General features: G+C 43.1%; 1 protein-coding gene across 1 annotated transcript in view; it reads right to left on the bottom strand.

Moving 5' to 3' along the window:
- Positions 1–749: 749 nt before the first annotated feature.
- SLC9A9 (solute carrier family 9 member A9) overlaps positions 750–17,103 on the bottom strand; it is a 538,678-nt gene continuing 522,324 nt past the window's right edge. The window contains exons 15-16 of the mRNA XM_030873292.2: positions 2,884–2,989; positions 750–1,614 (exon numbers count right to left, since the gene is read on the bottom strand). Of these exons, the coding sequence (XP_030729152.2) occupies positions 1,387–1,614; positions 2,884–2,989 (334 nt within the window). The 3' untranslated portion in view covers positions 750–1,386. The remainder of the gene's footprint in view (positions 1,615–2,883; positions 2,990–17,103) is intronic.

Here is a 17,103-nt window from a genome sequence, read left to right as displayed (position 1 = left end):
GTGACTGGGGTCTGCTTTTTTAGGAGTCTGATATTAACATTTGCATTTCAAGAGAAGCTGTGTTTGAGGTATCTTAATGGCTTAAAAGTTGCGCAGCTAAATTAAAAGCTATTGCGTTGGTCTCCCCGCCATGGGCCACGAGCCGTGCCTTGTAAAAATGCTCCTGATGCTGCGTCCTTGTCTCCTCCGTGTGGTCTCTGCGCATCCTCAGCCCCGATGCTCTCGCTCCTGCCCCTGCACTGCTGTCGAGCTGTGAGAGTTGGAATTGGAGGACAGGTCAGGGTTCCTGTCCCGAATCCTGCTGCGTGCAGAGGAACCTGTGCTAAGGAATCTCATCACTCAGCAGACAGAGGGACCTGCCGTGGAGCCAGGAAGTGACTCAGATGCAAGCGAGGACAGGAAGGCTGAAACATGGTATGGAGAAGAGGACCCCGCTGTCCCTGGAAGGGGTCCTACCAAGGTGAAGAGTGGCACTGCATTTAGTGCAGAGTACAACAAAGCTGTCACCCACAGCTTCAAGCGACGGGAGGAGCAACTTGAAGTGAATGCGGAGAACCGCGGGTCCCCAGGCGGCGTGGGCTCTGTGAGGCCGTCAACAGCGGTATCAAGCAAGCACTTATGTGGGCAAATATCCGTGGGTCATTCGGAGCGAGTGGGAGCCTAGGTTCTAAACATATAAAACGTCTCACTTCCTGAAGAACCGGGCATTCCCTCCAGCTTAGGAGACACACATTTAAGCTCAGAAACTCTTTTTCTGATTTTTTTTTTTTTTTTTTTTTTTTCGGTACGCGGGCCTCTCACTGCCGTGGCCTCTCCCGTTGCGGAGCACAGGCTCCGGACGCGCAGGCTCAGCGGCCATGGCTCACGGGCCCAGCCGCTCCGCGGCATGTGGGATCTTCCCGGACCGGGGCACGAACCCGTGTCCCCTGCATCGGCAGGTGGACTCTCAACCACTGCGCCACCAGGGAAGCCCTCTTTTTCTGATTTTTAAACTCTCCTTAATGAAGGGAATAGAATCCCAAATCTGAGTGAAGGGCCCAGAGAGCTGCACACAGAAAAGAAACACCCTGCAGACACAGCACATCTGTCTCATCCTCCCAGCAGCTAGACTCCTCCCTCCCTCCCCTCTGCATCCTTCCCACCCCACCCAATTCATTAATAAAAATGGCGCTATCAAAACTTAAATGCAGTTGCGTAATATAGAGGGATGATAATAAATTCTCATTTCTGCAGGCACCAGAGGATACACGTGATAAGGTTTTGAATCTCTCCAATTGATGCTCTTCGTACATCTTCCAGCCTCTCCTCCACGCAGCCTCATCGGCTTGGCTTGATCCTCAGTGATCCCTCCATTACCTGTGATTACCTCGGTGCTGTTCACGCCCATTAATTCAGCTGGGACTGACCCGGAGTTTGCTCAAGCTTGAGTCCGTAGCCTCCTAGGCCAAGGTCCCCCTCATAAATGTTTTCCTTGCTTGGAGTCTGGGGTGAAGCTTTCTGGTCCAGACCCGGCCTTGCAGGAGGGCTGCAGGGTGAGGTCGCTTGCTCCTGGTAATTCATGGCCAGTTCATCCTGGTTTACAATACATTCTACATCGTCCTCTTTGAGCTGTTCCTGGTTTTGGAAAGAAAGAGAGGTCACTTCCTGATAAAAGCAGAAAACAATAGCAGTCCTACAGTGTTAGAAACTAGGATGTTTGTTTTCCTTTTTTAACTGCCCTGTCTTGTCTCAGCTGACGTTGCTGGTATGGCAGATGTCACGTTTTCCCTCCCTGTGGGTAAGAGAACATGTGCTAATTGAGCACCTCTGTGGATAAGGAAGTTAAAATAAAATGCAGTGGATTTTTTTGAATGGATACCTAATCTGGGTGAGAGGAGTTAGGAGTTTGCAGAATCCTGTGACCTCAGAGTACGGAATGATTCTCAATGTAGGTTTTGTAACACTCCTGCCTATCACAAAATTCTTAAAACTCAATGTCTGTTATATTTTCTCTACAAAGTATATCCTCACAGCATGTTTCTTGGGATGAGTGTCACAGGGCTAAAAAGGGTTGGAAGTTACCATAGCAGATAATAGTGGAAATGAACTAGATCCGGCCACTAAAGTTTTCCTCAGACAGAAGTTCCCTTAAGGAAAGGAATTAAAATCTCAACTCTTCTTCCATTGGTTTTTGGAAGACCACACAAAATTACCTGTAGAATGAACCCTGGCTAGGTGACCTCAGCTCAGTGGTTTCCAACTTTGGCCTGTCTTGGAATCACTTGTTGAAGCACAGATGCTGGGCCCCTGAGACCAGAGTTCTGATGTAGGGCCTGAGAACTTGCAGTTCTAACAAGTTTCCAAGCGATGCTGAGGTTGCCGGTCTGAGGACATACTTTGAGAACCACTGGCTCAGGCTGTGGTGTCCTGAGCACGTCTGAGATCTGAGACGCCTTTTTCTCTGTTTAGACAAGGGGTCAGCCAGCTGGACAACCTCCAAGGGTGCCACAAACTCCAAGATTCTACTCCTCGCCAATCCCGGACACTCTGATTTACTGATAAGGATTCTAATTGCTTCTCAGCATTTTTGATTCCACCCCCTTGAGCTATAAAGCACAGGCCTGATATTCTAAATCTCAAAACACAGCACTTTGTGAGGGCACATGCCTTCTTTTATATTTTCTAAATTCATCTTATGGTTATAAATATTGGTCACAATAAAAAATTTGCATTTTTAAAAAGAAGAATGAGCCCACATTAGCAACAACTGAAAAGAGAAGAGAGATGATTCTTGGTGCCGTGAATTTTAAAAACGCTTCCTCCTCATGCTGGGAAGAAATAGCTCTGAGGTTCCCGGGCTCATCAGTATTCACCATGCCTGTCCCTCTCGGGATATTTACTCACCCCATAGGCCTGAGGACTGGTGAGCAGTCTGGAAATTGGGCCGCACCATTCAGGTAATGTTGTGGTCAGCGGAGGACCAGAGTGGGTTAAAATTGGTTTCAGATATCTGCGAGGCCTGTTAGGGAATACTTGCCAAGAGGAAGCCAGGATTTAGTTTCTTACACAGCACAAACATTTGCATGCCGCGAAAGAGACAGTTATTTTTACATTTAAATCGCCTACTCCCTCATTTAGGAGGTAATTTGGCCCGCAGAAATGCCTAGTTATATTCTTTGCTCCACACACGTTCCCAGCCCTCCTCGTGGTCTTTGATGATGGAGAAATGGCGCCTCGACCTGAATGACTTGAATAGCAGCATACGAGACTGTGTTTTCCTAAAACCGCACACACATCTTAAACCAGAGGTAATTGTCACAAAGAAGCAAGAGGTATTTCATAAAACGTTCACTCATTCTAGGACTGGGTAGTGAACAGAGATTGTTTACCAAAATACTTTATTTTCACTATTCAACACAGTCACTTTATACTTCATACATCAATGCATCTCCATACGAAATAATGTAAATAAGCTGGGTTTATTTTACTGTCTAGCACCTGTCTTCCCCCACCCCTTCATCCCAAAGTGCTCTAACAAGTTAAAAGTAAAACCTGTTCATCTAAAGCCGTGATGCTTCCCTCCAGTCTAGCAATAATGAAATCCCTAGAGGCTGCCTCAGGTCGCCTTATTTATTTATTTATTTTCCTCCAAGAAAAGTAGTGAAATTATTTCACCATTCTATCAGAAACAGCTTTTAAGCTTTGTATTATTTCCTCTTCTGGAGAATAGGTCACCTCATCAACTTTCTGAAATGCTCTAATAAATAGGGAAAGGGAAAACAAAATGGAAGGCAGTTACCATCGGCTTGTGAGGATGTACAGTCACCCCCAGGCACTGAAGACAAGAGGGAATCTAGGCGATGGCTCTACTGCAGCCCACCCACCGCTGGACGGTGACAACATTCTGTCATGCCTGGGATGCTCTGACAGTGTGGGACAGAGGGAGGATGCAGCCCACGTGGGCCGGGAATCTGGTTGCCTCTGGCTTCAAATCACTCACCACCACAGTGGGGACAAAGCAGGTGAGGCTCATGAACACAGCCTAGTTATGACGTGAGGAGAGCGACTGAAAAGATGCTTAAGAGGGTTTGTAATTGCAACTGCGAATAGAAAACTTGACGACTCTTTTCAGATGAGCAGCTGTTGTGCTCAGTTAAGGACCGGGAAGATATTAAAGCTCAGAGCCTGGCATTCTCTGCAACATCGTGTAAGTCTATCTACAACTCTGGAAAGTCCTTGATGATTTGCCATTAATTTTTATTACAGAGTGTTATTACCTTCATTTTATGGATGAAAGAATTGAAGCCTAGAGATATGATGATTTTAAATAATCCGGAGGCTCCCTTTGCTATTTGAATCCACCACTGTCATCCCCTAGTGAAAGGTAATTTATCAGAGCACAATCGTGCATGTGACCAGCTGGTTCTCTAGAGAGAAAAGCTTGCAGACAGCACCCCTGCTGGTGAGCTGCAGACCCTCTCAGGCAGGGGGCATGTGGTCTTACTAGGTTTTATGGTGTGCATAGGTCAGGGAAATTTTTTTTTTTTTTTTAGGGAGGTGAGGTGGACGATATATATATATATTATACAACTGAAGTATAAATCAAAGAAAATCCAGCCAATTTTATTTCCAGATGGAAAAGTGACAGCAAGTAAGCAACATTTTTAGCAATGTTGTGTAAATAAAAATGAGGTCTGTTGTTTAAGAGAGGCCTGGGCAACTTCCATTGTTTGAGGTTCTCAATATCATGAAAAATCACAATGCCAAAATCATGCTACAAAAGGAAAACACAAATTTAAACTTGCACAAGGCACATTTTCTTCTTTTCATCCTGATGAGGTATCTCTTCAACTTTATGTGTCTTGTTATTGGAGCTAACACTTAATGACTTCCTTTGTAGCTTTCTGTGACTGTGAGGCCTGGACCAAATGGGCTACCATCTGGCCCCTCTGGACAAGCTCTGGGATTTTCGACTCAGAAGACTTGGGCACAGCTGCCAGCTCTGCCCCTTCACCGACTCTATGACCTGTGGTCTAGTGATTGACCCCTGTGAGCCTCAAGCGTTGCCATGGATATTAACTGAAATAACATGGAAAAGAGGTGTTACACTTTCACATGCCATTCAAATGCTATTTTATTTAAAAACATTATTTTCTAAGCAATACTTTCTGGAGACAGTGGTGTGTCAATTATTGTGCAAATAACAGAGAGGAAATGATATGAGGGTAGAGGTGAGAGAGCAGCACTCCTGGCATTTGCTGCGGCATTGGGAGTCGCAGGCTAGTTAGTGGTTGGAAGATTTGAGCTGCTCCTACACCAAAAATAGCTATTTGGGTTAAACATTGTTGTATGGGGGGGCTGGCGTCAGGTAGTAGGTGAGAGGTGGGAGAATTTGCTGACATAAGACTCTTCTAGGAAACTCATGATGCCATTCTGGCTGTGCTGGAGTCTCAGTAGCGGCAAGTCAAAGGAAGGACACATACACCGCGTGGCAAAAGTGAACGGAACATGTAAGCACCATCCGCAGACACGAAAGATGTGGACCAGAGTCTACGTTCTCCAACGTCTTGGTTTGCCCAATGCTTGCCATATATAATGTGCTCAGTGGATGTTTGTTGAATTTATAGTTTAGGAAAATATTCATGGGTATTATGAGTGATGGAGGTGGATTCTGAGTAACTGTGTCAAGGGAAGAATGAAGGGAGCAGATTACAGCCAACAAATGAGGATTTCCTGAGGATAAAAGCCTAAGGAAGGTCAAGTCAGAGATGGATCTCTTGGGCCTAGGTTATTAGAGAAAGGGGACCATGTGGTAACGGCATAAAATAAAGTGGTTAGAAAACAACTTTGTGCTTCACTCATTCAATCATTCATTTGTTCCTTCATATACTCACACGTTTTTATGTTATGTGCTAAACTACTGAAGTACCCACACAAGGAAATTAACAATTACATTACAGAATGGAAAGCTCCCTTGTCTCTAGACGGTGGTCTTCTTGAGGGCAGGGCTGTCCCCTTCAGCTGGATACAATGCTCGGCACATTTTAGATGTTCAAGAAATAGTTGTTGAATTAATGATGAAAACAGGCTCAAAGAGAGGAAAAGAATTTCTCAGTGGAACACAGCCAGTTAGTTATTGGCAGAGCTGGGCCTGAGACCCCAGACATTTCCACCACATTGGGCACCTTCCTGCTGGTATAGAGAAACTGAGTAACAAGTCTCATCTAATTGGATAACTTATTTGGAATTGGGGACTCAGTGACTTTCTGAGTTCTTCATTGCTGAGCAGTATCTGGAAAGTGGCTGGATCTCCAGGATTACCTGAATTATTAAAAAGTAAAAAAACTCTTTTGATCTACAGGAAACCCCAACTGCCGATTTTGCAAAATGTGTTATTTTTCTTATCAGGTTCTAGTATATGTTCGGAGAGAGAGAGATTCCCCATTGGGTATTTCTGGTACAGCTAGTTTTGCTTTTCTAATAAGCTTGAAATGCATTGAGATGAAATGTTAAGCTCTGGGGGGGGGGGGAAACAATGACTTTTCTCATCTTTAAAGGGCATAAGTTTGGGAAGAGCAGTCTGTTTCAGGAGATGTAAGTAAAAGCTGGAACCCTACCTGGAATTTAACATGTGTGAAATAGGAAAGACAATTAACTCAGGCCAAAGGAGAAAATGCATCTGCTATCAGCAGGTCCAGAGCTAAATTTAGTGCTTAACTGAACCAACATCCAAAATAGTGGTGACATTGATTTCTCTCTTTTGTTAGTTTCTGTTTTGATTATTCTAAGTCCTCATGTTTTGTCCCTTGTAAGTTGCCAAAACCAATGGGTGCACAGCTTGCTCCTGCCTATGCCTCTCATAACACGGTCCTACATAGATTGGTCAGATGCAGAAACCCCAAGCAAAGATCCAGCTCCACAAAAAAATCTGCCCCTTTGAAGGGAGTAAGCCCCATTGCCCTGTACTATGGACTGAAAGTTTGTGTTCTCCCAAAATTCACATGTTGAAGCCCTGACCCCCACTGTGATAGTATTTGGAGATGGCACCTTTGGGAGGTAATTAGGGTTAGATGAGATCATGAGGGTGGGGCCTTCCTGAGGGGATTAGTGTCCTTATAAGAAGAGAATCCAGAGAGTTTGCTCTCCCTCTCTCCACATGTCCACAAAGGGGTCATGTGAATACACAGTGAGGTAGTGCCTGTTTGCAAGCCTGGAAGAGAGTTCTCACTAGAACCTGACCGTGCTGGCACCCTAAGCTCAGACTTCCAGTCCCCAGAACTGTGATAAAATAAGTTTCTGTTGTTTAAGCCAGCATTTTATGGTATTTTGTTATGGCAGCCTGAGAAGACTAACATGCCCCTGTTTCTGGACTTCTTGAAAAGTCTTTGATTTCAGAACCCTGAAGAGCTATGTTCTATCTTGGCTTTCTCTAAACATGCCTCATCATGAAGACCATCTTGGCATTTGTTAAAAATTCAGATGTCCAAGTCTTGCCCTGGAGATTTTGATTTGGCAGGTCTGGGAAGTTGCCCGGGACTCTGAATTTTCAATGGCCCAGGCAACTGATGATCAGGCAAGTATGGAACACAGTGGTCTCTCTCCAGAGTACTGCCCTCCATATGAGATTTAGATCTTAAATAGGAAGAAAAAGAACATGGCCTCTTATGTCCATAAAGCCATCATTTTTAGGGTGAGCATAGGTATAAGATAAGCCCATTTTGACCAGAACCCAGACCTGACTAAAGCCAATTGTTTCAACTTGTCCCTGGGGGATGGGTCAGCAACTTGGCTCAACAAGATACAGTCTTGATGATGTTACACCTGAGAGTGGAATAACGAAGCATTGCATCTTGGCTTGAGTAGGAAGACTTTGTGTCTATTGGGAGCATTTGCATGTGTTTGTATGTATAAGCTTGATAAATGGTCTTGTTATCAGGAAAAAATTCTTGTTAATTCAGAGGTGTGTAGAGAAGGAAAGCACATTTATCTTTTTAGGAATACACCCTGCATCTTTTTATTTATAAGACATTTCTCTATACCTTATTTTCTCTTTACAACTGTAGGTGGGTATTATAGTCCCATTTTAAAGATCAAGAAATGTGTAATCAGATGGCTTTTCGATTCTCTTCTAAACAATCTTTAGCTCCCTTTCCAGAGCGCATTTAACTTCCAGGGCTGACTTGCTACCAGAGATGGTCAGGGATCAATGGCAGGTGAGTAGGGAAGGGTAAGTGCATCCCAGAGTGGGAGCTGACCTTGCCCTCCAAGCCCATATGTTACTGCAGGAAACCAGGTCCCATTTGCTATGGACTTGCTGAGTCTCCACACTGGTATTTACTCAGCATCCATGAACAGAACAAGTAGAGGATAGCCCCAAATTGTACACACCCCATCATTCTTTGATTCCAATATACAAATCACACCCTTTATGCTTTATTTCACAGGAAATGTGGGCTAATAAACTGAATTGAGTGTGTTCTCCTTCTTCCTTAGGATATGTTGGATTCTGTAATTTGACACATTGTCTTGCCATCTTGTTTAAGTATGTGATGAAAAATTTTGCTGAGGTGTATTTGGGGTTCAGGTTGGAGGAAGACTTTAAGAGTCCAACCAAAAGCCCTCTTCTTTAAGCTGTTTTATCACTCTGTTCTCTCTACCTTGAGGGAGGACTTCCCATTCTGCACTGGCACACACAGAGAACGTAGAGGTGTGGTCCTGTCTTTGCAGCAGCCACTCTATTTCAAGAACAAGCTATCAAGAATATACAATGGAATATTACTCAGCCATAAAAAAGTACGAAATTGCATCATTTGTAGTGATGTGGAAGAATCTAGAGTCTGTTATACAGAGTGAAGTAAGTCAGAAAGAGAAAAACAAATATCGTATATTAATGCATACATATGGAATCTAGAAAAATGGTACTGATGAACATATTTGCAGGCCAGAAAAGAGACACAGGTGTAGAGAACGGACTTGTGGACACAGGGGGAAAGGGGAGGGTGGGACGAAGTGAGAGAGTAGCACTGACATATATACACTACCATTTGTAAAATAGATAGCTAGTGGGAAGCTGTTGTATAGCACAGGGAGCTCAGCTTGGTGCTTTGTGATGACCTAGAGGGGTGGGACGGGGGGGTGGCAGGGAGGCTCAAGAGGGAGGGGATATATATATACACATAGCTGATTCACTTCGTTCTACAGCAGAAACTAATACAACATGGTAAAGCAATTATACTTCAATTTAGAAAAAAAAAGAAAAAAAAAGAAAAACAAGGAAAACGCAGAAACCCGCTATTCACATACAAGGGTGAACATGTGTTCCCTTTTGGTTGACTATCCTAACCTTTACCATTTTAAAGGAAATTGCCCTGGACAAGTGCTAGGGCAGAAAGGAAGCCCGAATAAACACCCTGAGGGGTAAGCAGAACTGTCTGGAATAAGATAGCAAGGAGTGACTGCAAGCCCCTTCAGCCTGGTCTTTGAGCTCTGCTACTCACATGTCTGTTTGGAGAATGGCTCTCCCTTCAAGGCCAGGCTGGTTTGTCCCTTCCTCCCAATAGCCATCTTAGATCTGCCACGCTGAACTGCTTCAGCTCCATGGCAGATCCAGAGCAACATGTATAATACATACCTGCCTGACAGCAGTTATCACATTGTCTTAAAGCTGATTGTTTACATCTCCATCTTCCTCTTTAGACTCTAAGCTCCTTGAGGGAGCTTATAAAATAAAATCTTTTTATTGTAAAATGAAAAAGTGATACATCAAACATCATAAATCTAATGTGTATCTTAATCGATCATTATAACCTTCCAGATTCCAGGAAACGGAACTATGTCACCTACCCTTGAAGCCCTTTTCAGGTGTCTCATCCTAATCAAAACTTCTTCCTCTCTCCAAAAGGAACTACTATCCTGATTTTTATACAAGTCACTTCCTTGAGTTTTTAATTACAGTTTTGTCACTTAAATGTACATTCTGGCACACTACAGTTTGGTCTTGCCTATTTTTAAAAATGTGTTATGTCTTTTAATCTATAGATTCCTCTTCCACCCTTTTCTTTATAATTTATTTGCTGAAGAACCTGGGCCATTGGACCTGTGGAGTTTCCCATGGTCTGAATTGCTGATTGCAAACTCATGTGCAGCCCAGCATGTTCCTCTGCCCTTTGTATCTCCTGCAAATGGCCAGCTGGATCCAGAGACTGGATCAGATTCAGGCTTTATTCTACCCCTTCTGCAAGACTAAAGAAGGCACATCATATCTGGTTGTCTCTCTTTGTGTGATTTTAGCAGCCACTGATGTGTAATAACTATATCTATTTGCTCACTGGGGTGTGCAAACAGTGAAATTCTAATTTTATCTTTTTATTATTTTATTAGGTAGAATACTTTTATAAAGAGACACTTTTCATTTGTCCTATTGGGATATTCAGTGGAATAGTCAATACAGGAAAGGCAAGATAAATGTTTGATTTATTCCCTCTATTTACTAGTTTTCCAGATAATGATTGGTTATGACCCTCTGAAAATGACTGATTCTTTGTTTAAATATCACCATAAAGTAATGGTGAATTTAAATGAATTTGATTGCAATTTTTATCACTGTTGAAGCTCAAACTGAAGCTCTTTGGTCAATGGGAATCTTCAGATCAGCTTCTGAGTCCTATTGACATGATGCCAGTATCTTTGATAGCTTCCTTGTCATCTGCATGGCAAGTTGTAGGTTCATCTTATACATTTCTGTTTCAGACCTCAAAGAAGCTATTTCTCCAAACTTCTCTGAGTTTTAGTTTCCAGTGGGAAAGGGTACTTTAACAGCACAACCTGGGCACCAAAGGTTGCAATATAAAATGGGGTGCTGGCAAATGTATAACAACTGACTCTCGTAAAAAAAGGGCAGATTTGTAGCATTTCCTGATTTTCATGGTGTAAATACTCCCATTATGGCTGATTCCAATATACCAACATGGAGTCATTAAATGTGGAGTTGGGACAAATGTGTACAATCTGTTCTTACCAGCTCTTGTAAACCAGCTTCACCACACCACTGATTATATATCTCATGAGTTCCTATGGATACTTCCAATTCAAGTTCAAGAACTTCTGATTCTCAGGGACATAGGGGATGATAGCATTAGAATACTCCACAATGACTCATTTGTTTTATCCGTAGTATTATACTTACAGTCGTCGCATAATCATAATATACTACCACTGTAATAATTACATCATATATTAAAAATGTTTGCTTATCCTTCCTCCATTCTAACTTCTCATTAAAAAAAGAAAATCTATAGTAGAACTATTCATAGTTGTACTATATTTACATTGTCAGAATATATAACCATTACATTCTATACTCTCTCTCAGCCCTCATGTAATCTTAGCACTACAGGTAACTATACGTTTAATGTTCACCTTCAGGCCTTATGTCAATGTCTTTCTAGTCATTTTGATTCTTTGAAGCTTGTTCTTTAGTAGATTCCTTAGGAAGGACTCATGGAAACATTTGCTGAGTTCTCGAATATTGATAAGAGTTAGTGCCCTTTATATATTGAAACTGTTTTTCTGGAAATAAAATTGTTGGCTTATACTTTCTTTATTTGATTACTTAAATATGTTTCTATTTTCTTTTAACATAAGGAGTTACTCCTGAAAAGTCTAATGAAAATATAATTTCCTCTCCCTTATAAATCACATTTTTTTTCTCTAAATGTCTGAAGGACTTTTTAAAATTTTTCATTAATTTCACTAATTTTTTCCTGATGTTTGCTGTTCCTAGTTGATAGCCTCAGGTACATGGTGTGCTCTTTCAATGTGTCGTTCCCAATGTGTTAAATGTGTGTGTTGTATTTCAGGGAAGTTCTCTTGAGCTAGGACTTGTTCTGTTTCCTTGCTTTGCTCTTTTTTCAGGGATTCCTGTTTTCTAGATGTTCCATCTCCTGTGCCTATCTTCAATATTTGTCACTTTCTCTTGAATCTTTTTAATCTTTTTCTTCATTTATTTTTGACTTAAAAACTTCTCTTTCTTTTCACTTGCATTTTCTCTTAAGGTATTATCCATTGTGTTTATTTGCTTTTGTAGTCTTTCTAATTTACTATTCATTTCTGAAATAATTTTTAAAAAATTTTAAATTGTTTCCAGAGCTTTTTTCTAATTCTGATTTATTTCGTTCTTTCATAGCTTGTATCATTTTTTTTTTTTTTTGGTTTGATTTTTTTTTTTGCAGCATGCGGGCCTCTCACTGTTGTGGTCTCTCCCGTTGTGGAGCACCGGCTCTGGAGACGCAGGCCCAGCGGCCATGGCTCATGGGCCCAGCTGCTCCGTGGCATGTGGGATCCTCCCAGACCGGGGCACGAACCCGCGTCCCCTGCATCGGCAGGCGGACTCTCAACCACTGTGCCACCAGGGAAGCCTCTCGTATCATTTTTTTAAGGTCTTTTAACTTGCTTTAATATAGCATGTTATAGTTTTGATTTATTTATGGGCACATCTTTCTGGCATGTTTTCATTATTTGTGGAGATGTTATTCTGCTCCTCATCTTCTTATTTGTTTTTTTTCCCTTATAATAAGTCTCTATGGGATTTGACTTCTATTCTTTTCTGTTGTTCGTTCTTATGTAAAATTAGTTTTCCTAAAGTTATAGAATAAGATAGGGTTCAGGAAAGCTGTTCTGACTTCACAGGGTTTCCTCTTCTGTTGTTTTTATATAGTGGTAAACATGGTGGCTTGCATTCTGAGATTTCCTGCCCTGTTTCCTGTGCCCACTGCACTTCCCCCCACCCCCAACTGATCTGGACCTTGTCTTTCCTTTATCACTGTTGTCTCTATGCAGCTCAATTTTAACTCCACTCCAAGGCCATTTCTCCTGAGTGTAGGGCCTGACCTTGAAGGGAGACTTCTGAAAAAATGCCCGTGTGCTCATCACTCGTGTACAATTTTGAGAGCTCTCAGGGGTCTCGACAGCCCATTCAGTCCTTCTTCCTGGGACCTTCCACTTATTCCTCTTAGAGAAAACTACATCCCCCACTCCCTGCCCTAACACCAGGTTTAGGGATGTTTATCAAATTGGTCCAACTACACTTTCCAGGAAATACTATTGGCCATTCAGTTCTCCTGATTTCAGATGTTACCTCAGATGTTACCCTATTGCTTCCTTTTTCCTCCTGAATGGACACTTGTACTATTGGTAGTTTGTTTCCCCTCACTTTTAATTTGGAGTTTGTGAGAAAACTTGCCCCTAGTTTTGCTGTAAATGTGTCCATGGATTTTGGTTTTGTTACCTAATTGTTCTGCCTATTTTTTTTTTTAACTTAAAATTTTTTTACTTACTTTTTAAAATTGTTCTGCCTTTTTTTTGCAGTACGCGGGCCTCTCTCTCACTGTTGTGGCCTCTCCTGTTGCGGAGCACAGGCTCCGGATGCGCAGGCTCAGCGGTCATGGCTCACGGGCCCAGCCGCTCTGCAGCACGTGGGATCTTCCCGGACCGGGGCACGAACCCGTGTCCCCTGCATCGGCAGGCGGACTCTCAACTACTGCACCACCAGGGAAGCCGTGTTCTGCCTATTTTTATGTAGGGATTTGGAGAGATTGAGAGACTGCTGTTGATGCCACTGCCATCTTCCCAGAATCCTCCAGGACTGAATTTTATTTGATCTTCTATCTTTGGTGATTAGTATCTAGCACATTACCAACGAATGGGGATGTGGTCTAGTTAGATTTGTAAACTGTGCTCTGTCTGAATTGCCTAAGCTAACTGGGGGCTGTCCATAATTCAACCAATGTGGCTTAGATTTATCAATATGGACTTCCTATGTCACAGCCAGATGAGCTGATGGTACCTGGAGCCATGATTCCCAACCTTCCCTGGCCTTGGACTGGCATCTCTGAAAGAATGCCTGTGTGCTCGTCATTTGCGTAAAATTTCATGTGACATTTCAGAGAGTTCCCAGATGCCTTGAAATGCATCCATGTTCCCCTAGAGGTCCTGAGCTAGGAAACTCTGGTGATTAAGTATTAAGGACAAGGGCCGACTAAAGGCCGATAAAATGAAGTGCTTGCTATCTTATTTGTACCGGGAGTTGGTTTTATCAGCGATATCTATAAGATCTAACTATCAAATGTTAATTCTGTTGGGCTTCTCGGTTCCAGATAGACAATCCAGGGACGGAGAAAGGGCAGTGGAGTTTGCTGAAAGGTTAAAGGAAAGAAGACAGTTGTAGGATACCAAAGCAGCCAGTGTAAGTAGGGCAAGTGGACAGGAGATAAACAGGGGGAAATATTGGAATCATGAAGCTGGAGGAAACCTGAGAGTTCATCTGATCCACAGCCTTGGATCTAAATACAAAAGAAAGTCTAAACCTGGGTTTTTTCCAAGTGTGGTCACCTGCTCATCTGCGTCAGAATCATTGTGGCTTCTTAAAATGCAGATTTCCAGGCCCTGACCCCCTTAGGTGGGGGCCTAGCAATCTGCATATTAAGAACTCCCTGAAAACCACTGGTCTAAATGATGCAGAGCAGAACGGCATCCTGTCTCTTGAAGAACTCTGGATGTGGAGGTACAATATCTATGAGCTGCACAGTGCAATAATAACCATGATGACAATAGTATTACTTTCACTCTTACCACCATTGCTTCTCCTCCTACTACTGTGGCCTTAACATTTTTCCCTTTGGGCACAGGATGGGCTCACAGATTTCCAGGAATCTTTGCTGCCTATCAGACGCAGTTAAATCCATTTGCACCATATGGGAGGTTGCATCTGGCTCATTGTTTCGAGAGAAGACAGTTCTGGAGAAGAACGCTGCTGACACTCACATGGAGTGGGTCTTGGCTTTTCGTGGCCTTCTGGTTGTTAGGGGAAGTGCTGCCCCGGACCGGGGCATGAACCCGTGTCCCCTGCATCGGCAGGCGGACTCTCAACCACTGCGCCATACTTTTTTAAGCACAGGTCTGGCCACGTAATAAGCACTCAGCAAATATTAGTTAACGTTATTATTTTCACTGTGTCCTTTGAGGAGTTGTGTGTATTAGAAACATATTCCAAATATCCCCAAGTCAATTTACTCACGAAAACCCCTCCCTGTGCCCCAAGGATTTCCTAATATTTCTTCTGCTGGCTGCTGGAGCCCAGAGGAAGTTACTGCAAAGTTTCTCTCAGAAGATTCCCTTCTGTTCTTGGAGCTGTGCCCCACGTGTTGGTGCCCAGGGAGGATCTGCTCACTGTTTCATGTCAGCAGGGTTTCAATGGAGCACTTACATTCCAAGGCTCCTGACACAGGAACGACCTGTCTCCACGGGAGTGAGGCACTCGCTCAGAAGGGGGCTGTTTTCATGTTGGGCATCGGGTTTTTAAGGTCGCCCTAGAGCAGCCCTTTCTCATCATTGTATTTGTTTCTCTGGGCTCTGGTTGTCCTTGAGGCCAATCCAACTTTCCTATACTCTGAAGACACTGTCTCTTCCTGGCCATTTATCGAACTCCTTACTATTGAGAAAGACAAATCTCTGTCGCTCTGTCTCTCTCTCTCTCTCTCTCTCTCTCTCACACACACACACACACCAGCAACACTGACTGCTGTAACCCACTGAGTCAGTTACGCATATGGGAATCAGGGTATGTGACACTGGGTTATTTGAAGCTATGAAATGAAGCCCCATTCAGGACACATTAGAAACTCCTTTTCCTTTGACTGAGAGGACATAAGAGGAGAGCCCTTTGTTGTTACAGGGTCACATGTCATAAATAATCTCATTCTGCTCTCCAGGCACATTTTTCTCTCAGATGCAGTCACTTTCAAACTTTTTTCCCCCTTTAACCCCTACCTGGAAATACATTTTATAATTGCTTCTCAGTACGTGTCCTAACATCTGCCGAGTCATAAAAGTAAAAATACTGCTGTGATGCACTTGGGTCTATTCCTATTTTTATTCTTTGTCCTATTCTCCATCCTATCCTATCCTACCCTATCCTATCCTACCCTACCCTATCGTATCCTATCCCATCCCATTCAGTCTGTCTTCTATATATCTTTCTCCTGAGCATTGCTAGGATTCACCAATATCCAGGTCTCCTCGTCTTTCAGGTACATCAGCATCTTTGAAGAAGTTGCCTCGGCTTCCTTGAAGTAGGTGGGGCTATATCACTAATTCTGGCCAATGTGCTGTGGTCACGGTGACTAGTGTCACTTCTACGCTGAAACATCGGAAGCCAGCAAACCTCCAGCTCACTCTTTCCCTGATACAGTGATCCCAGGAGGCCTCAGGTTGAGGTGGTGGACGCACAGATCAAAGCTGCCTGCATCACTGAGTTGCCTCATGGAGGTCTGTTGCCCTAGAGGGTCACCTGCATCCTTAGCAGCCTTTAAGTAAGAGAGAAATAAAAATGTTTGTTGGGCCACTGAGATTTGGGAAGTGTCTGTTACCACAGGATAGTCTATCCTATTTTAATATGGTATTCTTGTGTATTTCTTTCTTTCTTTTTTTTAAGAAATGCTGGTCCTGGGTTACTGAAACGATTCCATGACCCACCATGGGTAGCCTCCTACAATTTGCAAATCTTTTTTTCAAAGCATCTGCCACATCGACAGCCCCAAAGTTTAGGTAGAGAGAGAACGCCACAGAGGAGGGCAAGCACGTACCAGTACCGTCTCTCTTCAGGGTTCCAAATACGGAGGATTGGTTGACTTAAGGACTACTTGGTTGTGTGATGTGGGACCTAGAGAGTTAGGTTACAATAGTTTTGGTGGGGAGGCACCAGGGACTAGTTCCAAAGGTGACTGAGTAGTGCATTTACCCTTTCTGTGGGACATTTTTTTGCCTTTTGGATGTACGTGGATCCAGATTCAGGCCTCATATATATTGCATTTTATCAATAGTCCTATGTGCGCTGAGAACCCAAATAAGTGGTGTATCCTGCTTATTATTAAAAGAACTTGGAGTACAATCGCATGACTGCTACTACTGTACTGTCAAGCGGTGAGATCAGAGGCCTCTATCATGGCTGCGTCCTCGACTAGATACTTGAATTTCATCATCCTCTGTTGATCCTACTTACTTTCCCAACCCTATTCCCCATACTTTTCCACAATCCTTAGTTTCTGATAAATGTAGTTGGGCACTGAT

The sequence above is a fragment of the Globicephala melas genome, chromosome 4, assembly GCF_963455315.2.
Source record: "Globicephala melas chromosome 4, mGloMel1.2, whole genome shotgun sequence".
Classification (NCBI taxonomy): Eukaryota; Metazoa; Chordata; class Mammalia; order Artiodactyla; family Delphinidae; genus Globicephala; species Globicephala melas.
This window is presented reverse-complemented; position numbering and strand designations above follow the sequence as displayed.